General features: G+C 37.2%; 1 protein-coding gene across 4 annotated transcripts; it reads right to left on the reverse strand.

The window, feature by feature from the left end:
• Positions 1-165: 165 nt before the first annotated feature.
• Positions 166-26,300, reverse strand: LOC132198629 (uncharacterized). 4 transcript variants are annotated; one of them, XM_059622765.1, is made up of 20 exons: positions 26,102-26,300; positions 9,952-10,127; positions 7,713-7,970; positions 7,522-7,643; positions 7,130-7,255; positions 6,968-7,080; positions 6,837-6,913; positions 6,607-6,782; positions 6,406-6,549; positions 6,009-6,341; positions 3,604-5,957; positions 3,173-3,260; positions 2,879-2,998; positions 2,706-2,816; positions 2,377-2,614; positions 2,137-2,315; positions 1,899-2,079; positions 1,550-1,842; positions 1,237-1,385; positions 166-1,181 (listed from the first exon to the last, which is right to left on the reverse strand). In XM_059622765.1, exons 2-20 carry the CDS (start codon positions 10,110-10,112, stop codon positions 990-992), a joined length of 5,415 nt encoding a protein of 1,804 aa, XP_059478748.1. In that variant the 5' UTR covers positions 10,113-10,127; positions 26,102-26,300; the 3' UTR covers positions 166-989. The 4 variants fall into 4 exon arrangements, with proteins under 4 accessions (XP_059478748.1, XP_059478746.1, XP_059478747.1 ...); XM_059622763.1 differs by adding an exon at positions 13,381-13,442 and having other exon boundaries at positions 3,604-6,341; XM_059622764.1 differs by having other exon boundaries at positions 3,604-6,341; positions 7,728-7,970.
• Positions 26,301-26,356: the final 56 nt, after the last annotated feature.

Below are 26,356 nucleotides of genomic sequence, written 5' to 3' on the forward strand. Positions count from 1 at the left end.
TTTGGACACATAATCACCATTTTTAAATAATAAATAAAAATTATTTAGCAATCAAAGTAATAAAAGATAATTATTTTGATTTTTAATTTGATCCGATATGTATGTAGCAATAAATGAAATAAATAAATAAATTAATCATGCAGGAACACTTATTAAAAATCAAAATTATAATTTCAAGATGTTTACTCTGTTAGTTTTTTATTTCCAATTTTTACATACACAAAAGTCAGAGATTTCTAAATACTGGAGATTTACTACAGTTCTTCATTCATAGCAGATCAAAGGATTTATAAAACTATGCGACGATATTCAAATAATAAAATTGAGATAATATATGACATTCAAATATCAGTGATTTCGTATAAAAACAGGCTGATGGACCATTATACTAATAAGATATGATGAGCACATTCGACTTGTATTTTTTTTTTCAAACCTCTTTCTCTCACACAAAATTCTCACCGAGTCATATAAATCAGCCTCTCAAAAACATGCAAAAATTGCTGAAAAAACTTAAGACAACTAAAGAGTAATTACGTCTTCAAGATGTTGCTTAAAGATTTCAAAAATTACATTTTTCTTCTACATTTATTTGACACATGTTCCTTTCGTTATTTATATATTGTTGACAAGAGGCATTCTGTGGTCGGACAAAATTAAACTGACCAAAAAGCATCTTGAAAGGTGTTGCTTAATGCCCAAGAAGTTCATTTTCAGCAAGAGTATGCTTCTTGTTAACAACATATAATTTTATACTTAAGCCTATTGCAGTTTATATACAAATAAATCGTCTCGGAAATCTTACTTTGACTTGGATAGCTTTCAGAAGAAATTCAAAGTAAACTAGAGCCATTAGCAACCACTCGGGAGTTGCAGTTTTCAATTTTGCTAACCAAATTTCTGAAAAAATTTGATTATTAACCAGAAGATCACATCTAAATTTAATAATAAACACAGCTAGCAGTCCATTATTGAATTTGGAATCTCTCTTAGCTGCTTGAGGCAGCGGCGTGGGCAAAGTCGGAGCCAACTGTGTGGTCGATCCACTGCCGCAACGGGCTTACTGAGATAAAGATAGAGGGGTGAAGACCTCGGCCGCAGTGGCTGTGGTACGTCAGCAGCCCCTGCAGCTCCCAAATGCCCTCCTCGTTGACACACATCAAAGGCGCTCCTTCGTCATTCTATAATAAAAAGATAAGTAAAATATTCAGAAAAATTTCCTTTTGCAAATCATACATCACATGGCGATCTTTCGGCATCGGTGTAGCCAGCGCAAATGTGGCCCTCAGAAATCTGGCCGTTGTAATGCTTGGTTGAGTTGCAGTTGCTCACATCAATTGTTGGCACGGGTAGATAATGCAAGTACTGGCGCAGAGTACCGTCTCCTAAAAATGAATGAAGGTTTAAAAGTGTTCTCTTTTTTAAGTTAAGAAATAAAGCACCAAAATCCAAAAATTTTCTACCGAAAATCCAATTTCCAGCTTTCATTTTTCTTCTGTCTTTAGAGTTTTAGTCAGTTTAAACATTGAAATTTTGATATAATACTCACTTGGAATTCTGGAGCTGTAGCCCCAGCCAGCAGTAACACAGAGGGGCTGCTTGGGCTCAACACTCTTGCTGCTGAGGCAAACAGCACTGACGAGTTGCTCGTCAAGTAAAAGAGGCATGTCCACTCTGACCAGGGCAACGTCTTGTTCGTACAGGAAGCGGTTGTACTGGAATTGCGGGTGGCCAACAATCCTGCTCACATTGCGAACTTGCATCATTGGGTCCTGCTCCGTAGAACTGAATGTCGTCCCACCGGCAAAGAGTTTCCAGTTTTCAGAATTCAGAGTTGCGTCTCTAAAATATAGGAAAAGGAATTTTACAAAATTTGAAAGGAAAAAATTCCAAATTACTTGTTTGTCAGACAACTGAGGGAGACTAGGAGCCAGATAGGGCTGACAATGCTGGCAGTGCATCCTGTATTCAGCTTGGTGTTGAACATTAAGGCCACAGTGGGCCACTGCGCCTCCGAAGCTCTGTGGCCCCCTACCAGCCTAGCATTTAGACCAGCACCGTTCTGTGACCTTCCACAAGCTGTTGAAAACAAATCAAATTTATTTAATCCACAGGCAAGGAAAGTTGAATACTTACTGAAGCTATGGCAGGAAATTTCAACTGTCCTATTAGAGGAGCAAGACTCAAGAGGGGCTTTTTCCAGAGCACCAAGAATGGAGACGGCCTGAGAGGCATTTCCAGCAGAGGGTTTTAACATCAGCAGTCGGTCAGTGTTTTCGGCATACAGGGTCAGATAGTTTGTGAAAACTGAATGACTGTAAGAGATTTTTTAATAAGATAGTGATTTTTATTAAAACTGTAGGGAAAAATACACACCTGAAGCCCAGCATTTGACAGGCAGCGTCACTCCAGTTACTGTCCCAGTTGTCCATGCACACACCCAGCCATTTTTCCTCATTGGTTCTGACCTGCAGCCTTGTCTCATTTTCATATTTAGCAATCTTCAGACAGTCCCATTCGTCGCTCTTGTCAGGACACTGTGGTTCTCCATCACAAATCTGTGACTTCATCACACACCCGCCTGCCTTGCACTTAAACTGGTCCAGAGAGCAGTCTAAAAAGGTTTTTATTAATATTTTCAATCAAATTCTGAGCACTCTTCTTTAGAATAATTTTTAAAATCATAAAAAAAATGAAATAATTACCACAAAGTTTTTCGTCGTCTCCCTCCATGCAATCTGCCTTTCCGTTGCACCTCCAGGCCTGCGGAATGCACCTGCCCTCACCACACCTGTACTCATCGTTGCCACAGGTGTCTGTGAAAAACAAAAGCTTGGAAGTAGAACAGCAAAAGGAAGCTCATTAAAATGTTTATTACCTTGGCAGTTTTGCTCGTCAAAGTGGTTTTCGCAGTGCGCCTTTCCATCGCACTGCCACAGCAAAGGGATGCACCTGCCCGACGGACACCTCATTTCATCAAATATGCACTTCCATTCATCTGCAAAGGTTTTAATGATTTATTAATAATTACTGTGCCCTTATTGTACTTAATAAACGTCAAATTTTGGTAAATTGGGACTACAATAAACAGTAAATAGAAACGACAACAGAGTTAAAAAAGTTTTATTATTAAAACTGACCTTATAGGACTAATTGACTAAAAATAGCTCACCACAATCAGTTTCATCACTGCCATCTCCTGAGCAATCAACTATTCCATTGCAGACAAGATGCCTCTTAAGACACTGCCCACTTTTGCACTAGAATAAAAATATTGGAGAATTAAATAAATAAATTCCTACTCTAAAATACAAATATGAAATCCAATTCGATTTTGGTGGTTTGGGAAAAATAGTACTTATACAGATAGCTTTAAAGCTAAAACTTAAGTAGAACCCCAAAATATTTTGGTCGAATTAATCACATTTTACGATTTTACTAAATTCTGGGCATGGAAGAGAAAAAAATTGATTGTTCATTGCATCCAATTTAAGCCCACAATTACAAAATAAATATTAAACATATTATAAATAATTGTCACAGCTGTATTGTGAAAAGCTAAAAAATAAAAAAATTGAAATTATTGGATTCAGAGATGCTTACTTGGAAGTTTCCAGGGCACTTATCCTCAATGCAGCCGATTTCATCGGAAGCGTCCGAGCAGTCATTGAAGGAGTCACACTTGGCGGACAGACTGATGCATGGCCCGTTAGTGGAGGTTCCGTTCACGCACTCAAATTGTCCGGCTGAGCAGCGAGAGAAAGTGGGCGCCTCAGAGGATGGCTGCACCTCATGTTTCTCATGCACAGGTGGTGACTCTTTAACCTGCGGGACGACAGTTGTAGTTGTTGAGGAAGGTATCTCCGTGTTGACCTCTGCAGGCTCGTCAGTGACATCTTTTTCCGTAGATATGGCTTCAGTAGCTACTTCTGGTTCGATTTCCGTCGAGTTGATGCTCTCGTCAATCAGTCGAACCTCTGCCGGTTCTTCTGAACTGCTGCTATTCTCAGGTTTATTTCCCTCGATGGCTAAGTCAGTGGTGTCCTCAACTTCGTCCTTGATGGTTGTGGCAAACTCGCTGACCTCCATGCTCTTGTCATTTCGCTCTGTAGACAACAAGTCATGCATATTCATCCGGACGTCAATTTTGCCCTCCCCAGTCTCGTCCATCCTCATAGTAGTTGGAGAAAATTCCTCCACATCCTCGGACTTTTCACCCTCTGCTGGAGTGTCCGTATCAATTATTTCAATGATCTTCTTCTTTTCCTTTTCATCCTCCTTCTCATATTTTTCTTTGCCCAACTTCTTCAGCTTCTCCATGAAATCTGCGTTGAACAACTCAACTGACTCGGCCAACTCCTTCTCCTTTTGCTTTTTGGACTGCTTTTGCTGCTTCACCTCCAAGAACTCGTTGGTAGGCTCAGCCACATTCAACTTGCGCGATTCTTGCTTGGACTGTTCTAATTCTGTGGCCTTCGGTGACTCAGACACCTCGTGCTCTTTGTCGTTTGAGAACAAATCGTTGATCTCAACATTCTCTGCGCTTGGCTCAGTGGTTGAGGAGACGGTGATCTGCTCACGGCCTAGAAAGACAGATTCAAGTCCGTCGTCCAGCATTGGTGACCGAGGTTCCTTTACAATGCTTGTTTCGTCCTCACTGATTGAAAGTAAATCGTTCTTGTTGGCGTCATACTCGTCGCTTTTAATTATTTCTGGCTCAGATGTAGGACTGTGCTCAAGGGAAGCGACGTGAGGGGTCGTAGAAGGTGCCTCTGTGGATGACAAACTAATCATCTCAATTTTCTGCTCCTCACCAGTCTCATTTTCAATTTCAGGCTTTTCCGTGTCAACTCCAGAGATGGTCTCAGTGTTCACCTCCTCAGGTTCAGTGGAGTTTTCGTCACTCTCGTAATTTTTGGCATAAATCGCACCCGTCCAGAGAGCAGGATGCTGTTCATGCACCTGGCTGTGTACCTCCAGTTCTTCAGGGGCATGTTTGGAAACATTATCGGCTTCAATTTTTGGTTCAGGATAATCCTCCACCTCTTGATTATTATGCGCCAATGTCTCCTCCTTCGACTCAGTCTCCATATGTTTCTCTTCACCGTGTTTCTCCTCTTCCACTGCAATCATAGGCTTCAACTCAAGGACCATTGGTTCCTCGTGGTGATGTTCATTTTTAAAACTTTCAGATTCTTCAACCGGCTTTTCATTTTCTTGGGTTTCATCAACACTCTCTTGCATCTTTTCAGTCGTGCTTGAGCTCAGGTAGGTATTTTTATGCTGAATAACCTCAAAGTCCTTGGAAATATCATGCACGTTTTCATGGTGGTCTTCATTCCAATCACTTCCGTTGCTGATGTCTACTTTGGCAAAGGAGTGATCCATGAAAACACCAAATCCTCTCCCCTCATTAATACTCTCCTTTTTCTCAGCATCGTCGGCTTTAGGCTCTGGTTCAGACTTTTCTGAATTTTGTTGATGCTCAGCATGGTGCGTGTGATCATGACCTGAGAAAGTTTCAGGTTCAGCGCTAGGTTCGGGTTCAGCACTTGGCTCAGGTTCGGCGCTTGGCTCGGGTTCGGCCTTAACCTTTTCGAAAATTTTCACTTCTTCCTCACCAGATGTCGGCTCCGGATTAGATTCGTGTTTGCTAGAAGGTTCGGGTTCAACCTTAAAGTGTTCATTGTCCTTGGTGGATGGTTCGGGCTCTGAACTTGAAGACTCGGACGTGTGATGGTGTAGATGCTGGTGACCTGAGTACTCATTAGATGGCTCAGGTTCAGAAGATGGTTCCGGTTTTGACGAAGGTTCAGGCTCTGAAGACGGCTCAGGTTCTGAAGAGGGTTCCGGTTTTGAAGACGGCTCAGGCTCTGAAGACGGCTCAGGTTCTGAAGAGGGTTCCGGCTTTGAAGAAGGCTCAGGCTCTGAAGAGGGTTCCGGTTTTGAAGGTTCAGGTTCTGAAGACGGCTCAGGCTCTGAAGAGGGTTCTGGTTTTGAAGGCTCAGGTTCTGAAGACGGCTCAGGTTCTGAAGAAGGCTCTGGTTCAGATCTTGAACCTTCCACGGTGTGTACTTGAATGTGGTGATCATGATGATCATGGTGGCTATGGTCATGGCCCTCATTGCTACTATGGTCATGGCTGTTATGAGCTGGCTCACTTGAAGGTTCAGGTTCACTAGAGGGTTCGGGTTCGCTAGAGGGTTCAGGCTCAGCTTCAGAGTGATCATGTTGGTCATTGTGATTATGGGAATGGTCATGATCAGATTTTGTTTCTGGCTCGGCAGTAGAAGAGTGTTCGTTGAGTCCAGTGTACTCATTCGTGTCGATTGGGCCCACCGCTGTTAAAAAAAGTAATAAATTTAATATAATATTTTTAATTTTAACTACAATGTTATTTTGTACCTTTTTCAAAGCGGCAAGTGACTTTGTCTGATCCCAAAACTTGGTCTAGAGGGCATGTGCACATTGTCTTGAGAGTAATTTTGTAATCAAAATGGCACTCATGAGAACAGCCACCATTGTTCATTGTGCACTCATTCATAATTACTAAAAACACACAATTTAAGAAATTTCATATTTACATTTTAACAAAAATATTCTTACATGATGACTGGACAGAGGGTAAATGGATCTTGTAGGTGTAAAGATATCCAGCGTTTTTGCGTAAATATTCGGCCATGCGGGTCTGCATGAGATCCTTGTTAATCGGGTCTGTGGAAGTTTGGACGCCCGGTTTAGGTTCCCACGCCACTCTGTACCGCACCACAATGCTCCCGGGCCTAATTAAAAAGCAATTAAATAATCAGGAGTTGCAAAAATTTTGCAAGACTCACATGAATTGCTGCACTTTGACAGTGATGTCAGAGGAACCAAAGTTCATCATTTGGTGGTCGAACAAGGCATTTTTAATCTAGATTTTTATAAATTTTAATACTAATCAAATTTAATAAATAATGAAAATTACCTCATCCTCAATATTTGCAGCCAATTCCTTATACTTTGCTGATTCAGGTTTGTAAAAATCGTCAACAAAGTCCATGCTGTCAATTGACAACATTCCTTCCAATGCTCTCGGAACTAAAATTGACTTTAAAATTCAGTGTAAAGATAAAAATTTCCAATTTACCAAATGGCTGTGCAGTTGCTGGAATGACTGTTGACTGAGTTTGAGAAGGTCTTGAACCGGCACCGCCAATACTGCCAGTGTTCAATTTTTCCTTAGTTCCTAATTCATCTTGATTCATTTGACCAGCTATAAGTAAATATATTTATTTAATTCAGATTTAAAATAAAAAAAAAATTTGAATTCAAATTAAAAGTGGATATCTTTTCAGATTTAAGTTAACCTCACAATGAGTCAGGCTTCGAATGTCTGATTGGTTTAATTATCATCATTTGAAAATCCACAAGAGTCACTGGGATTTGAACTCATAGCCTCTCACACTGGATTCAGAGCTTCCAGCGTGGGGCTCCAGAGAACCCAACAAAACTTATTGATCAAATCAAATATGTACTTACTGGAAATTAAAACGACAACAAAGATCGCCGCCGCCAGCAAGGTCAGGGTCATGCCCCAGCAGATAGGTTTTTTGCAGCTCTTCTTTTCCCGCCTGTCTTTCGTCACGTATAATTTCTCCCCTCTTGAAAAATAAAAAACATTATTAAAATAAAAATCAAAACTTTTATAAGGTTAAAGTGTGTTAATTTACTTAAAAAAAGGGCACCTAATATATTTTCGGTGCTCGTTGACAGGGACAAAGTACTCGTCGTACGGATCGCTGCTGAACGCCGAGTCCTCCGACTTTCCATTCTTAATGGGAATCTCGGTGAGCGAGTGTCCGTTGCTCTTCTCCTTCACCTCTCCAAAGGGCGCCATGTTCACCAGCTCCAGGTTGACTGCCTCGGCAGGAATCGCTTGCTTCTCGCTGTCATTCTCTGGCCGGAAAGCCATGTTGTCTATGCCATTGCTGTGAAAAATTCAGAGGGAAAAAATTAATGCAAAAATATTTGAATAAAAATCGTAATTGGGTCACTGAGGTTTCGCTAGACAGGATATGGGAAAGAAAAAGACCCCCCAGAAAGCTGCAGGTGCGTGTGTTGTCTAACCCTTGACAAAATATTTCAGGTAAGCTGATCCTCCGCCCGCAGTCTCAGGCATGCAAGCACCGCGCATAACAATACATCTCCCAATTTTATTTTATTTTGACGGACAGTTGAGAAATTTACGATTCCCGTGGGAGGAGAATGGAAAATTTTCCTTTCGCAAGAAAACCAAAGGTACAGGTTTCAAAACAGAGAGCATAAAAATTTTACAAGCGGCAGTTGTTGCTCAAGAAAAAGGGGATTTTGTTACTGTCGTGTTTATTTTTTGTGGCCGAAATTGCGAGGGGCGCGAAGGGGATGCGGCCAACAAAGAAACATCCTGCCAACCCAAGGGGCAACTGAATTTTTTTATTGCAGTTCGTCAAAAACTTATGAGGATGGATTAAATAATCCTGCAGTGAATTAACGCAAATTAAATTGGAATCATTTGCGTAACCTAAGAGGTTGAAAAGGAGGAAGTCGAGATTTATTTATTATCTTTTGCCGTCGCCGATTTCTAAATGCAAATCAGAGCCTGTCTCTTAAGATGAATCGCAACTGCCGGTGTAATAAGAGTTAAGTCGCGGAATTTAATCTTTTGCAATGTACCAGAAAGTATCAATTTATCAATTGAAGTTGCATTAAAAGCTGCACTGGTGCATGAAAATAAAAGAACGAAAAGATTGAGCAATTATTCTGTTTCAGTTAAAAAAAGTATAAAATTCCAAATTTTAATAAGAGAATTTATTTAATATTTAATATTCATTATCATAATTTAATAAAAATAAATTTTACTAAAAATCTTTCAGCCAAAATCTTTTTATACATTTATTTTTCCTCGTCAGAACTAAAAAAGAATTTGATCAGACCCAAGATAAACGTTTATTAATCTAATTAATTACCCATTTACCAAAAAATTAGCGCTAAATTGACAATTTGCTTTGACCTGGAATTTTAAAGGTTTATCACTTGAGTGAGAAACCTTTCAGGCGTCATTTTTAGACCCGACATGTTACTTCAGACTTAAGTTATACAGAACAATAAGATTGAAGTTGTAATTGAAATTGATCCCTTTGTTGATGAAATTTTGTTTATGCACGAAAATCCGAGCAAATTGCGGTTGGGGCAACTCTGAAGTGAGATGCAAAAACAGTTCATTGCTGCAAGTAAAAGCGGTGAGCATTTTCTTGCAAGAAGCAAAATGACGCAACGAGAAAGTTGTTGCGCCGCGCGCGCATGTGAAAGAGAAAAAGACAAAAAGGCCAAACGACACCTCTCGCCTTAATGGCCTCGGCGAATTAGATTATCTTTTGCACCTGATTCCATATTTGGCTACATTTTTTTCACCTGTTTCAAAATTGGTTTTGCGAGTTGCTTCATTCAGAGATTTACGAGGATTAAAAATAATTGCGATCAATTTTATTTAAATATGCGCAACTACTAAAAAAAAAACTTTTCCTCTTTGAAGTAATTTTTTACTGTAAAATTTAATTTTAATCAAATGAATTGCCATTAATTTTGAACTGATTCAAAATTAATTCTTAGCAATTAAAACAGCTAAACTATTTATTTTAAAATTATGATCAAACTACCCTTAGTGGCCTATAGGTGCAAAAATTTAGCACCCTTAATTAATTCTGACAAATGAGCTCATTGAAAAGCACAGTAATATTTATTTTGCATTAAAATTTAATAAAGCTTGCGATGAGAAAATATTCTTAATTAAATAAAATTTAAATTGATGTATTTCGCAAATACATTTTTTTTATCCTTCATGACAAGTCAAAGAGAGGAACTAATTGATCTCAAAAATAAATTTGTCAATCAAGGATGTCAGAAATGATAAAAATTAGTTAATTTGCTCACCTGCGGGGGTCGGAGGTGGAGATGACGACAGTGGTGAGGCGTTCGATGTCTCCATTAGCGCCGCTTTGGTCCACTGTGATGATGCTGTGGTCCTCCTTGACGGAGGCCGTGCTGCCCTCACTGGGCTGGCTGCCGCCTCCGCAGCTCCCCGTGTCGCTCATCCCAAGCGCCTGCGTCTGTTCGAAACAGAAAAAAAACCACCTAATTATAACAACACACTCGAATGAACAGCGGCAGTGAAGGATTATAAATTGCTTAAGCATATTCATGAGAATATTTTTCATAGAATCATGTTCAATTTCCATTTTAAACTTTAAAATTAAATTTAAAAAAAAAAAAATTGAATTGTATTTGAATTAGAGGCGAATTTCCCCACAAATTGTTGATTTGACTTTTTTGCACTTTATTTCCGATGATATAAGTTTTGTGGTGAATACTGCGACTGATTAATTCGATAAAGCCGATTTACATTGCTCGGTCGCGGTGTAATTTTTTGATCAGGTAACACAAAAAGAAGCAGCAGGTTGAAGGCCAAGAGCGAAAAGCAGATGTCTCTCTGCCGCTTCTGCACGCGGCGGCGCGCATAAAAGACAATGGCGAACGCGACTGAGCGAAAACCAAGGACAGAAACCGGACACTGCCAATTAAATTTGTAAAAAAGGAGCTGATGGTATAAAAAAAAGAGGAAGAACGTAGGGAAACTAATGGAACTTTGCGTTCAAATTGGTCTGAAAAAGCAGGAAGGAGCTTCAATTAGGGTGCTAATGGACGTATCAAGTGTAGAGGTTTCGAATTAAAAAAAAGGGGGATTTTGGTTAAAATCAATCATTTTTGTTTTTTTCTGTAAATTTAAATATTTCTGGTCTGAAAATACTTTAAAACATTCAATTTTATTTATATATAAATGTAAAAATTAAAAATTACTATTAAACCTGAGAAGAAATTTGACAATGCCAAAACCTATTTAAAAAATGGCCCACCTAGGCGTGTAAAATCCCATCAAACAACTCAATTTCGTGTAATAGAGCTCCTATATCCTGGCCTAAAAAATTAGAAGCGATTTTGTTCGGTGAAATAAACCCTTCCTCTTTGTCCGCTAAAAAAACGACGCACTTTCCGCGGTTGCCACTCAACGAGCACAAATTGATGGAACCCATTTTCTCCCTCATTTTGTCACAGAATTTGGAGGAAAATCACTCCGTGTGTGGTGACCATTGTAATTTTCTTTCTACGAAACTAACCTTGAGGTCGTTTGGTTTGAGATAAAGAGGCCCATTCATCTCTCGGCCGATCTTTGCTGAATTTATTGCGCGCGCGGCTATTGTGAATCTGCGTTGCTGAGAAGCTTCCGCCTGCACGAATATTTTGAACGAATTCAGCAGCCGTGAAGCGTGACTTTTTTCCCACACACCTCATTCCTATTCCTCACTTGCTTTGGCCTGTTAAGCAGCGTTTATTTATATTTATTTACGTTACATTTGCGGCTGCAATAAATTTGCATATCAGACATTACTTCCCTCATTCCACGTAGACCGAATGTGTTTATTTGCCCCTGACAAATTCTTCCAAGAAAATTTTACCCCTGCGCTTTTCACGCTTCAAATATCTATCGCCGAGATTAGGGAATTATTTAATTTTTCTGTTCCTGTTTATTTTTGTTTAATATTAATAAATAAACAATAAGAACAACAACAATATAATTACAAAAATAATTTCTACGCTTGTCTTGGGAAAATTCCAGCTCATTTCGTGAGCACTAATTACCCCGGTGGGTAAAAAAGTTTGGCTCGCGCATCTTCCTGGTTGTGCAAGACAAACTCTCGTTTTCTTCCACAATTTTTTCTTTTCTCGACTCCGTCACTCGCCAACACCAGTGACCAAAGCACTACTCGTCTGGTTGTGGCCTTGGAAGGTAGAAGAGAGAGAAGAGAACCAGAGGCCCCCAGATAAATAATTCAGGATCTTACCAAGCCAAAGCAGTCGTGAGGCAGAAATTAAAGCGCCTTGATAAATTGTTATTAGCTCTCGTGGGCCACAATGGAGAAAGAAAAAAATGATCGGCCACGAGAGGAGGTCTTTGTTTTTGCCTACTTCGACTTCTTTGTGAATTCTAAACGTTGTTTCGCTTTTTAATACAATAATAATAACAACTCCAAAATTTCTCTTTATATGTACATTAAATAACAATGTGGGAAATTAAACAACAATAATAAAAAAAATTACTTCATAAGTAATGATATGATTAATATGAATTTAATATTATTCTTGAACAATCTTTGGTATTAATTTATGTTATTTATCACAAGAAAGGGTTAAGTCCAATTTGATCAGATAACGCATATAACTATTCAAGCAGGACGGCGAGGTTTCATATCAAAGTGAGAGAAATAAATATCTTGTTTATACATATTATTATCATTATTTTAGAATGTCTCAACTTGCAAAGGATTAAATAGAGGGCAAAAAGAAGAGGTTTTGATGTCAATTACTTAACAGGCAATAGAGTTAATGATTAAAAACTTCTCATTTTTTTATTTGTTTGAAGGAATTGACATTTGAGATGATCATGGAAATGTTTCCAATGTTTCCATAAAAACATTCCTTTCAACGAGGAAAAGTCTGATCACTTCATTGTTAATTTTTTTATAAAATTAATTTCATCAATTTTGTGGTAGAATTTCACGATCGAGGGTTGAATCATGGTGATTTTAAATTCAAATCACCATAATTTTATCAAGTTTCAAAATTTAATTATTGTAATTGTGTTTGTTTTTTATGTTATCCGTATTATATTTAAGACTGAAAACCGAAATTCAAGAAACATGTAACATTTGACAATGAGACAAAGATAATCTACTTCTAATTACGTGTCGAACAGCGCCTTGTGTAAGAAACGAGCTAAACACGAAAAGCTCAAGTTGAAGGCCTTCATCATCATGAGGGCGTGCGTGGAATCGACACCAGCACTTTGCCTTTGGTGAGGTGTTTTTTTGGCAATTGGTCTGCGAAACGTGCATCCTTTAAACAACCAACCCGTCTATAATAGGACCCTTTCAAACGACAAGGCGGAGAGACGAACGTGCAAATATTTCCTGTTCGAAAAGCCAACGGCAGAACTCTCAGTTCAAGTTTCAAATTGGTCACTTTTAAATCCAGTAACAATTTGCTAACTTGTCAATTAGGAAGTGAAAAGCATTTTAAAATTTTATCGGAATTGGAAAAAGTTAATATATTTTACAAAATTTTGATTTTTTTTCCCACAATAATTTACAATATTTTTAAATCATTTTCATAGCCTTGGCTGAAGGTTAAAGTTTGATCTTGGAACGCGTTTTCGTTGTATCTGCATCTTTGTTTTCAACGCAGAGAGAGCGTTTATTTGTGTTTGAAATGTACTCTCTACTGTATATATATTGAAAGAGGAAATACCTTTGCACGCGTGGTTTCCGCCCTCGGTCACGCCCTTTCATGCACTTGCGTCTGTCCTTTCACTGCAGCAAAATGCACTTGCTTTATTCACTCCAAATCAATCTCACAATTGCACTTAATTAAACTGCATCAAGGTTCATTGGGACTGCTGATTATTTTTGTTTTTGGACTAAATAAATATTTTCTACTCGTGGCTAAATTCATAGTTATAGCAGCAAATAACTTGTCCTGCATCGTAAAAGCACGGTTTGCGACCCTAACACATAATAAATGTAACCAGCCACAGGGAGCTGCTCTTCGCTCGCGGGGCCAGAGTTTGTTCAACCCGTCCGTGGCAACAGGCGCAGGTGAATTAAAACGCTGCATGCGGAGTTTTGCTTTTAAGACCTGCACTCTGCTAAATTAATTGACGGTTGGAAAACTATCTTTCAGGCCGGAGGAATGAACTGGACACGTGAAAAAAAATTGAAAGTGCCTGAATTTACGAAATATTATGAAATTAAATTTAGAATTAATTGGAAATCAAGAGATCGGGCTCTTCTTCATTGTAAAAGTTAGTTTAAGTTGCTATAATTTTTTTTTTTAATTTTGCTGATTTTTTGCATTTTTCTTGCTCATGAATTAGGGTCGCAGACCGTGACTGAAACTGGTCGAGTAGTTTTGTTTTTGAATAAAAACAATTTTAACAACGAGGAAAAGCCCGATATCTTCATTTTCATGATCAACTCCTCGAGTGTCAATTTCTTTACGCAAATTAGAATTAATTATTTATAAATACTACGTAAATATTTGTTTATAAATTGGAAATTTAATTGCAAATAAATTTTATTGACATAGTCAGGAATTCTCTGCCCAAATGCATCACTTTTACATTCAAACTGATCAATAAGCAAAATTAAAGTGGAAAAATATTTATAAATTTGCTGAAAGGAAAAATTATTTATGTGCGTTTTGAATTTAAATTAACCAATCTACCCTCAAAGAGGGCCCAACAAGCAATGTCCCCTTCCTCTGCAAACAGTATTTGACTCATTTGTGGCAGTAATTTTAATGCGTTTGCGATGTTTTTCACAGCGGCGGCCGTGTCGCTTTTTTAATTCAAGCGTTTTATAGCAGACCTTTGCAATTATGATACCTTTTTCCTTCTTCTCCCTTTTTGAATTTGAAATCTTTTTTAATGACTGGGAGAATAAATAAGGTTTTATAATTAAAAATTAAATCCAGTGACTAAAAAAATAATGGAGAAATGCGGGCCCGCATGAATATTTGCTGACTTTCGCGAAAAAAAAAATATAAATACTTGCTGAGCAGGATGGAATGCACCTGACACACTACGTTCTTTTTCAATTCCGAACGAGAGACGAAAATTATTTTTCAACTTTTCCTGCTGGTCATGCGTTCAAATAGAAAAGAAACTCTGACATCATCCTTTCCTTTCTTCTTGATTTTTTTCCACGCGAATTGATTCATCCTTGATAAAAAGTCAAGCTAATTGATAGCGTTGCGTAATTTGAAATAAAAAGTTGCAATGCATGTTTTTTTTTCTTCTTCCAGAGTAACCGACCGGCAAGGAAAAAATAATAAAAAGGTCACTCTCATTATAATTAAATGTTCAACTTTAAACGTCTTGATTAGTCTCCTATAAATTATTTCAGAAAAAAAAATTATATATTTTTACAACTTGATATTGTTTGTCTGACTTAGAGAACTGAACGTCCTCGGCTGGAAGCTTAATTGGCTGGTTTTGAAATGCAATATTTTATATGAAATCAAATGGAATAATTTGCTGCACACCTTGCATGACTCCAAGGTGTGAAATTCACTAATGGAGTAATAAGTGCACACTTGCTTCTGCAATTATTATTCTTGTGAAATTGTCCATATTGATACAATAATTAAATAATATTCGAATACAAGTTATTTTAAATAAAGAAAATTGCTTTTTATAGATAAATCAAAAAGACCAAATTTGCCGCTAAATGTTTCAATGTTCCTGCAATGTTTTACTCAAATTTACTGGGAGATTAATGGAAATATTCTATTTTTCCTTTCACGAGACATTTCAAATTTTTTTCAAATCCATAGTTTTCCTTACGTTTTGTATCAATTTAAAAATAACTTTTTAAGCTCTCCGAGTCGGAACAACTTTTAAAATATTTTCTCCAATTCTAGTCACATTACCACCTAAGAACCCGGCCAGCAAATATACACTTTCCAATGGTACCTCTTCCATATTTATCTCCCGGCGTCTCAATTGTGGCCATCATCACACAAATTGTTCTTAAGAGCAAAAGTGACCCTACATGTACAGAAACTTTCCTCGCCGGATCGGCCCACGGAGATAATAAAAAAATGTGAAGGAAAGTGAGTTTTTTTTCTAGATGATGACTGGACGAGTGAAGGCGCAGTTTAAGTGTGGAATTATGCGTGGACAATAATATGAAACGCTTCGTAATTTGTGCTGGCAGCGTTTCATCGCGAGTGGGCACATCACAAGTGACACGCTGATGCAATCTGGTGCATTTTATATGCACCGATCGCGAGACGACAATTTCACCGTTTAGTATAAAATCAGAGCTTTCTCATTTAAATGCAAATCATGGCAAAACGTCTACTTAAGTCTTTACTCTTGAATCAGATTAAAATCATGGCAAAAATTCTGAAAATAGCGAAAATCTCAAAATATAAGCCTTAAAAAATGGGCCCAAAAAGAAGAAATTAAATCTATGATAACATAATGAAACAATGCTTAAATCTTTAATTAATAAGAAGTATCAGGAGAGATTTGGAGAAACTGGTCAATTTTTGGAATTTGTCCAACAATATTATGAATTAAATATTGACGCCTTGATTCAGATTCAACCAGGAAAAGACTGATCTGAATGGCAATTAAATGTTTTACGCACCAAGAGCAGATCACCGCCCACTTTGAACAGCCGGCCGGCCAACCGGTGTTACAACTTTCACCTCTTAAATTATTTGGTATAGAGACGCACACAATCTTGATTCTGAATAATTCAAATTATCCGTCTGCAAAAAAATATGTAATATCGAAGCGAATAATTTTTATGCAAGCAGCCAAAGTACAAAATGGAGAGAGAAAAAAACTTTCGATGTTCTTTCAAATCGTTGCGAACTTTCTCACACTGGAAATAACAAACCAATTAATTGTATTCGGTTTAATTGCAAAGGATTAACTGTAAATCGCCGAAACGCGGCTCCTTTTCTATCACGCATCATCTCTTTTGTATTTCCTTCTCCTCTTTCTCTGATGTGAACAATGGATGGAGAAATGAATGAATGAGCCTATGAATAAAATTATCCCTGCTTTGTTCTGTGGCCAGATTTTAGTCGTGAATATAAATCCACTTAAAATATTTAAAAGTTTCTTTTTTCATTTTGTGTGCGCTCAAATTTTTCTGTGTAATTAAATTAAATTAAGTTTGTTTTCTGGAATTTATTTGAAATATTTTGTATTATATTTGAGATTGCCTTGAAATACATCTATAAAATTAGTTTACAACCAAATCTTTTAAATGGACAAAAAATAAATGCATCGAAACTTATGCAAAAGAAAAAACTGGTTGATTTTCATAAGTGGAAAATTGTTAGAAGGAAAATTATCACTGGGTAAGTGGGTCTGGTTTGCTTATTTTAAAATAATTAAGGAAAATCTAATAATATCTGAATAATTATAAATTATTAAGGGAAAATATTTATTAATGGATTTTGTTTAGCACGAACCTTTCAAAATGCCCACTGAAATTGAGGAAATAAATTGTAATCATTACAAACTTTATCTTGTAAAGTAATTGTTGCGATTAATAATTTCAAGAAGAATGTAAGAATAAATTAAGCGCTATTTAAAATTCTGATCGGCTCCGAGCAACGTGGCTCTTCTTCTTATCTGATGTCTGCCTTCCTTCTACGATGTCTTTCACACTCAAATTCAAGCAGCCGACGAGCTGTTCGTCACATTATTCGCTATGAAGGAAAACGGTAAAGGCGATGAAAAATATTTCGATTACTGTAGCGCTGATGGCATTTTCCGCGCCGAGAGCGCGGGCGGTTCCGTTAACGTTGTCATTTGCAGCTAATTTTTCATAAGCCAGAACAATGTTTGAAATACACGACACAAAACGAGATCCCGCCCAAGCAGCGGAATGCACGAATTTCAATCCACTTCCTCGTCCGTGCGCTTTTCTATTTTTCATGTTTATCTTTTCGGATAGATAAAAAAAACTGTCCTTTAAAATAATATTTGCTATTAATTATGTATTACCCAGATTAAAAATTATTATTTTTATGTTTAATAAATGGAAATGAAATAAATCAATAAAATTCCTGAGCCTTTTGTGCCACTGATAAATCCTAAAACCCACCCTAAAGTCGAGAAGGAAAAAAATTTGTTTGAAAATAAAATGGGTTTCCAACCAAAACCGTAAAGATTCGCAATAAATGAGATTAACTACTGTGCATCGTGTTTTTTTTTTTTTATAGTTATGCAAGTGTTAATTGCCGCAAACAACTTTCGATTAGCTGCGGTTTAATTTATTACGTCGGTCAACCTGACCCGAGTGATCTCGCCGACAGGGAGGAAAAGTTGTGCTAGGAATTTCACGTGCTCGGATACCTAGATTTAGAAACTGCAACAGCAGCACAAAGGAATTTAGCCGGGTGGGAGGAGTGATAGGAAAGCACAATCACTGCTCCACGTGTGTGAAAGAACGAACTGCGCCATACCGATCCATATAATAATTTCTCTTCTGTGTCGCGCATTATTTTCAATCGCTTGTGTTGCTCAAAAGGTATGGAGAGGCGAATCCGAGCTGCTTACGGCTGGATTCGGTTTCAAAAACTTTGCAAACATCTTAACTAGAGATGCGTGTGAGACGCGAATTATTTCCACCCCTTGTCACTTTTCCGCGACTGCATCGCACTCATTTGCAATAGAAAAATTAATAGAAATTTAAAGTAATGAGCAATTTTTTCACTTTTAAAAACAAATACAAAAATTATATATTAATTGAATCATTTGAGCGATTTATTAAATAAAAATTGTATTTTAAAATAGGTATTTATTCATTTCATTTATTATTTTCAATTTAAATTTAATAATGGACGATTTGAATAATTCACCCCCAACCATACCAATATCGAATTCAGGATTATTAATTTTCAATCAAATGAAACCAAGTTTTCTCTGAACAAGCACCTTTTATAAACTTTTTAATTGACGCAATTCCCCTTTGTTTTGTTTTTTAACCGAGATAAAAATTGGCACTCCTCGCTTTTCTCATTGCCCGAGTGCCAACTGCGTAACTGTCGGTTGCAAAAGTCGCGGCCGCCAACCAAAAGAAAGAGAAATTAATTGAATTTCCAATAATCGCGCAGGTGGGTGCGTGTGCGGTGCGCCCTGCCAGCAACACCTGGTATGCGACCTTTCCCATTACCTGGCGGCCGTAATAAAAGCGAAAATGATCTCTCAGGGCGTTCCGATTCAGGCCACATAGAGTGGAAGTGTGCGTTTGAGAAAAGTACGAGTGCTGCCGCTGCCTGAGATTGTGAAGGGCACACCGCTGAGCAGAACAACTTTTACCCTTTCTTTCAGACTCTGCACAAAACATGACGTCATCTCGGTATCGTTTGTGCAGCAGATTGATTCTGGCTAATTTTGCGCTCGTTCAAGTCTCCTAGTTTGCGATGCACTAATAACCTTGCCGGCCGTAAAATGAATCAAAAGAATTCGCTCTCGTCATTAGCGAGGGAAGTAAAGAGAAGGGAGGCCGTTCTGCGGTCCATTTACACGCGTATTTTATTCTAAGCATGTGAAATGCTTATGATGACAATCAGACAGATGTTGAATGCGTATTGAAAAATAGGATTTTCTCTATTTAATTTACTTTTTAAAACAAAAATCCGTTCAAAAATTTATTTTCGTGAAATAATTAGTAAAAATGTTATTAAATTGTAACAAGTATTAGAAAAAATAAATATTTTGTTGGAAATGAAGAGATTGAAAATTTTTTTTATTAAAAAAATAAAATAAATGGCTCAATTCTAGTTTTGGTCACGGTCTGCAACCCTATTTCTTGATCAAGAAAAATAAAAAATCAGCAAAATTAAAAAACTCCACTTATGAAAACAAATTTAATTTTAAAAATGTTAAAATGTCCTTTTTTCTCTCTCTCTCAATTTTGCAAATTTTTTGTACTTTTCTTGCTCACAAAATATGGTCGCAGACCATGACCAAAACTGGCTCTAGAGCCATTTTCTATTTTTAATATTTTAATTAAATACTTCGCAATTAGGAAAAGCCCAATCTCTTCATTTCCATGATCATCTCCTCGAGTGTCAATTTCTTCAAACAAATAATTTGTTTTTGCATTTATTATTTTGGAAATTAAATCATTTTTGGGTTTGAAACGTCATCCAAATATTTCGAAATTAAATAACTCACTCACAAAAAATTTTCTTTCTGCAACTTCCTCATTCCAAGATGCCCTTAATTATTTGTTATGAACAAACAAAAAAGATGGTCTAATTTGCTTAAAGAATTCCAATGCCAAACCGTTTTTTTTTCTTCTTCTAATAGTGGATTGTGTTGGTAAAGATAATTGGACTGAGAGGTGTGCAGTTTTGCAGAAGAGGATGAACACGCGCTTTATGGCAGCCGTCTAATCGTTTCTCCTCGGCGGCGGCTGCAGTTACGTGAGCTTCTCGTGACTTTCAACTCCGTGTTCAATTTTTTTTTTCATTTTAAGAGTTCTATCGCCTCTCAACAGAGATGCAACCATGTGCAAGATTGTCAGTAATTGCGTTTCCTCCCCACTGGGACTTAATTTGGTTGAAACCAGCTGAAAGCGAGTCGGTGCAGATCTCTCCGCGCCTCCCAGTATTCGTAATAATTGTGTTCTTTGGCGATGTGAATTTTTAAATCCAATCTCAAAATTCTTTGTTTCCGTAAACCTTTGAACGCCAATCGCACAGAAAATGACCATTTTCACTTTTGGTAAAAACCGTTCTCAACGCAGAGACTTAATCTTAATTGATGGCTTCGCGGATTGTTGATTCGAGGCGGTAGAGCGTGAAAATTAAACTCATAAAACTGATTGGCAGATAATTTGGCAATTGAACTCAAATCCTGTTTAGACCAAAATATTAACAGTCATTAACTTAATTAATACAGTCATTTACAAGTCGTAGACCAATTTTTCTACTTCTCCAGTAAACAAATTATTATCGTTGATTACTTTGACTCTAGCAAGGATGGACGCGATCACAAATTTTGCGATTGCGATCGCGATCTTGAAAAATATAAATCATGCGATTTTGCGATCTTGAAATTTAAAAACCATGCGATCGCGATAAAAAACGTTGCGATCATTTGCGATCAAATATATTTTTGAAAAAAACACATTTCCGAACGGCTTTATATCAATTCTGGTTTCAGAGTGAGGAGTCCGAACAAAATTGAACTTTGTAAATGAAAAGTCTTTGTTTAAGAAATTTTTCATCAAATTACCTGAAATTGACATTTTTTTTCTTCCAGATTTAGCATTAAATTCTCCCAGATTAAGCATTGAAATTGCTTTCCCGCGATCGCAAAAATATCGCAAATGATCGCCTGCGATCGTCTACCTTTTGCGATTGCGATCGCGATCATCTTTTCAAAACAAGGTGCGATTGCGATTTTGTCCATCTTTGTCTGGGAGCGTAATTTTGAGATTATTATTTTTCTTCTGAAAAATTAAGTCTCAGTGCATAAATATTTTACTTCCTGATTGAATAATTTTGTTGTTGTCAAAATAAAATGAAATTTTTATTGTGAAACATACATGGAGACCTATATGATGAATGAAGTTTCTTCTTACATTCTAATTACGATTCTCCGGAGGCGTCCGTTATTATAGAAGGCGCAGATATATCTTATTTCACATTCGAAACTGCTCTCGTCCCGATTCGCTGCTCAACGCGGTGACGAGTAAACTAATTAAATTTCAACTATAATTTTCCACGCGGGCCGGCGCTTGGTCCAGTTAAAGATGTCGCTCACTTGCGCACGCGGCTAATTGCAGCTTTCGAATTAACCCCTGTTAACTGAAAGTGCTCCCAACTTTTCATTGGTTCGCACTTTCTATATATCACGTCCTGAACCGCAGTTCATTTGTATCGGGAAAAAAATCAAATTTAATTGATGCAGGTTATGACCGGACTAGAGATTGAGACGAAGGGAATAAATTCGCCATCATTTTTCGTTTTATTTGCGTTCAACGCACCTGAAGGTCAACTAGTCGCAGCCTGATTAAGAGCGTCTCAGGCTCTCTGTACCTTGGGCGCCAAAACATCCCACTCGCCGTTTCCGGTGCCATAAAACCACTTGTGAGATAAATGCAAAGCAAATAAGATTATGCAATGATTCCCCTAACTATAAATCGCATCTCTAGCATCAAATAAAACCAGCAATAAAACGCCAGAAAAAAAATATTGTTGGCATACTTTTGGCGCAATAATGGTTTTCCATCTCAGCATTTATCTGGTTTTCCAGGTTGCTGAATTTCCTGCGTCCAACCTTGACGAAATCAGAACTTGGTGAGTAATGGCAAGGTGTGCCTTTTTATGCGGATTTGAGATCGCAGCAGCTCTCGACGGGTGGGTGTTGAGAATGAGAGTAGAAAGGATTGAATCAGCGAGTCGGCTGCTCTGCTCTCTTTTCGGCCAAGCAAATTGGAATTAGGCTTTGTTCGCTTTACACGCAGAAATCAAGTGACATTGGACATTGGACTTAATTTTGCTGGCAAGGACTCGCAGAAAAATCACAATGGAAAGCGGAAAATGCACTTTTTTATTTTTGCAAAAATAATGTGGGTTTTATCTATGGACTCAGGCTTTTTCCTCGTTGTAAACAAATGTTTTTATTAAAAAAAAAAACAGCCGAATAAAAAAGATTTTTTACAACGAGGAAAAATTGCCGAGTTTTTCACTTCCAAGATCATCTTTTTGAGTGTCAACTTCTTCAAACAAGGTTTTATTTTATGTTTTAATTTTTTTTCCCCAAATTTCTGCAGCGCCAATTCTCTACCAATGTAAAGAATATTGTTTTCCCAGTATATTTTACAATTATTTTTCATTATCGTTTTTAAACTTCCACCAAGTCAAGTTATAATTTATTTTACATAATTTATATGAGTGCAAAAAGAATTATTTCGCCTTTGGCAAATTAAACGTGCGGGGAGTTTAGAGAGGTCTGCGCCAAAATGGGCTGTTTTGATTTGCACTTAATAAATTGTGCCTCAAACTGAATCCGCGAGCCTTGGCCTGAAATCGATTGCCTCGTCGGCGCAGCTGTTGCGGTTTATTATTCAAAACCTACATCATATAAAATTACTCGTTGTCTGCAGATAAAAATCCTGCAGCATTAATTTGCAGGCGAGCAAAAATCATATGATATAAATAAGAAGAAGACTTTCTGGGACAATGAGAGCGTGCGCGAGTGAGAGAGAAATGAAGACAATCGAAAACGAGTTTTGATATCAAATAAAACGACAGGCAGTCTGTGTAAGGAGCGCGTGAAAGCAGAGAGTGAGAGATTCGTCGTCGTCGTTTTGTCTCTCTGGACAATCAGCTTTGCTCATTGAAATCGATTCTGGCTCATTTGCCGTTTTTGCATGAAAAGAAGGGCGTTGGCTTTTATTTTACATGGAACGACCCCGACAAAAGGCCTCATGTTATGCTCGAATTTTGGCATTATAGATAAAATTTAATTTAAAATTGAACACAATTAAAATTATTATGTAAGGAAATAAATTTAAAGTTTCCTTTTATGTCTTTTACTATCAAATTGAACTAATAAGTAAAATAATTTGTTAGGAAGTAAAAAAAATGCGCTGAAGCTAAAATTATTATCAAATTCGAGCGTTTTTCTTCATTAATTTACGGAATTTGGTTTATAAATAAATTATGCTTCTTTGAGCTACAGGCACATTATGAATATTTGGAGCTGGTGCGGTCGCAGATCTCTCTTGAGAAAGCGGCCGCCGATTAAAAACTTGACTATCACTTGCTTGGTATTTTAAAATCGATTACGGCCACGTGGGTATTCTGCTTTAGCTCATTTTTGGCCCTCATTAATGAGATGTGGAGTTTGGATTACCCTCATGCAAATCTTTCGCGCTCCATTTAGTAAATTAGCAGGGAAAAAGCATAAAAATTAACATGATGTGGTTTGCAAAGATAGGAGGAGAAACCTTTTTTTTTGTGAAATTCTCCGTTTCAAAGAATTAATTTTAATTAGTTTAGGAATGAAATTCCCTTGAGCTTCATAAATTGATGAATGGAAAAATTTATTTTCCACAAGCTCGGTTTTAATTTTTTATAAATCCACCAAGAGGATTAGCTTTAAATAATAAATAAATTGACTTATAAGTTTAAAAATTCAATAAATTAATAATAATAATAATAAATAATACAAAAATAATACAAATTTAAAAATAAAATTGAACTGCGGCGAATGAGGTCTTTTAAAATCTCAGAAGTTTTAACAAAATTCTAGCTAGTGGTGGTGTCGTTTTGTCCTACAATTCCTTCTCTTTTTTAACAAATTAATTATTGTTTTCAACAAATGCATTGTAACAATGGAAAATTTAACAACAATAATAATAATTAGATGAACAGAAGTTATTTTAAATCAATCTTTCAATATAACCCCGAAATAAAATTTATCAAATTTAGGAGGCGCTTTCTGTATTTCCAAAATTATTAATTTAGAATTGCTGATTGTTATTCTTTTGACAGATTATCGTTTGTGTAGAAAACGGTCGTGGTATTATTTTCACAGTCGCTCTCGTCCGCTTTGGGCCTTTCGGAGCAACCAGTTCACCTTGTGAGCAGAAAAGCGGTGCCCTTTCGTGCCTTTTGCCGCTGCTGAAGAGACAGACAGACTAGCAAGCATTGTTCCTTTTCCTTTCTCGCATCTTTCTCTCTCGTTGTTATCTTTCCGTGAGTGCGTTTTTCTCGCTTTGCTTGACGTGAAGTGGCGAACGAGCGAAAGAATGCATAACTGTGGTGCTTCTTCGTACAATTATCTATAAAAAAGAGACACATCTCGCTGCTCCGATGTTGCCGCCGCGAACACGGAGACAATCGAGAGGTCGCGATTTTTACAGCAGCTTTTCTGACGACTGAATAGCAATAAAAACTTTGAAAAGCTGTTTATTTGTAACTAAAATTTTGTTTTGTAGACAAAACAACAGTTTACGAAAATGTTCATTTTGATCTGCCAAAATTTCTGCACCGATGAATTGGCCCGTGAAAACGAATAAAACTTTTGCGGCGCAATTATCGTGGCCAACGAAGGTTGAAAATCCTCAACGCAAATGGCAGAAGCAGAAGAGTTATTCAGAATAATATTTTTTCTTTCTTTCTCTTACTTATTGCGCACGAAAAGAGCAACCGGCAGAACACGGCTGAAGGCAAAACAAAATCTCTTGTGCGGCGAAAATATTTTCCTCCGCAGCGCGACGCTCCGAGCGAAAGATTCAGAAAAAAAGAGTAAAATAAAATATAATTGTGTTGCTTGAAAATGGAAAGGAAAGCTAAAGCAATCGGAGAGAATAAATAAATATGAGTCATGCCATCAAATCGTGAGTACATTTCATTTTACAATTTATTTTCCCCCTTAAAAATTACAGTGGTATTTAATTAGCGAATGATTTTATGCATCATGAGCTTGGAATGCAATTTATAATGAAATTTTGATGATACGTAATAAATATATCTCCTTATTTTTACACGATTTCAACGAAATAAGGGCAATCAAAAAGTCTAACAAACAATTTGAAATTAGGGTAAATTAGCCTGGTTGGGCTTTTGGATTGTCCTCATTATTATTATCAGTTTCTCAGAGCAAATTGAGATTAAAAGATCTTTTAATTTTAACACCAAGTAATATCATTTCCAGTTTTCCTTTATCCATTAATTGCCTTCTTTGAATTTAAATTAAATCATTATTATTATTATTATTATTTTTTAATTTTTTGTACATTTTTTTCCCTCTCTCCCCTCCCTAATTCAGGGATCACCCCTATTACTTGCCAGCGCACACTTTTCCTCATTAATATTCATCAACGACAGGTTTTGCGCGCGAATCAGACGAGAGCTCTTCAAACAGAAAGCGAAATCAGCAGAAAAAAGTTTTTAAAATCGAGCCGGCGGCGGGTGAGTCACGCAATCGAAAAATTCACTCGAAAAAACGCTGAAATTTGGAAAAAAATAAGTACGTCAATTCAATTCCAAACTGCGCCTCTAAAAAGGAAAATATTTAGTTGTAATTCGGCCATTTCAATTATGAGATAATAAAAAAAAAACAATTTCTGGCATAATAAACACCACAGAATCGAAGGATTCTTATTTTAAAAACTATCTCAATTGCAAAAAAAAAATATGCCACAATTTGAATCGGTAGGTTTTGTTGTAAACATATTCAAAAATTTCAAAACATAAATATTTATTTTACGAATTATTGCAGAGAAATTGATAATTTCCTTTGAAATGAATTAAAAATAAATTAAGCATCTCCACAATTTTAACGAAAGAAAGAAAGCGCGGCAAAAAACGGCAGGTAACATAACAACAGTCGCGGACAAGTTTTTTGCTTTCCTCCCCCTGTGCCCGGGATCGAATTGCGCAAAACAAACTTTGGGATGAACTGAGGGTGACTCACCGAAAGCAGGTGGATGAGAGCAGAAAGGTCGAATCAAGGGTCGACTCTGCGGTGTCCTCTTGGTCCTCCTCGCCGCACACTCACAGTCTCAAACCCTATTGATAATCCAACAGTGGCATCGCCGGTCGGGGCGCAAAATCTATCATCACCTGACGCTGCAGACTGAGCAGACTGAAAACGAAAATTCTTCCTTGCCGTCTCTTCTCCCACCTGCTGCCGGCAGTCGAGGCGGTCGAGGCAACGCCGCACGCCGGC

This window comes from Neocloeon triangulifer, unplaced genomic scaffold (assembly GCF_031216515.1).
Source record: "Neocloeon triangulifer isolate White Clay Creek 2 clone unplaced genomic scaffold, ASM3121651v1 ptg000013l, whole genome shotgun sequence".
NCBI lineage: Eukaryota > Metazoa > Arthropoda > Insecta > Ephemeroptera > Baetidae > Neocloeon > Neocloeon triangulifer.

Coding starts and splice junctions, on each gene's coding strand:
- LOC132198629 (XM_059622762.1), bottom strand. CDS start 10,112: ATGAGCGACACGGGGAGCTGCGGAGGCGGCAGCCAGCCCAGTGAGGGC. Junction 2,999..3,172: donor CAGTGATGAAACTGATTGTG/GTGAGCTATTTT, acceptor AAACCTTTGCAG/ATGAATGGAAGTGCATATTT. Junction 1,182..1,236: donor CCGAAAGATCGCCATGTGAT/GTATGATTTGCA, acceptor TTTTTATTATAG/AATGACGAAGGAGCGCCTTT.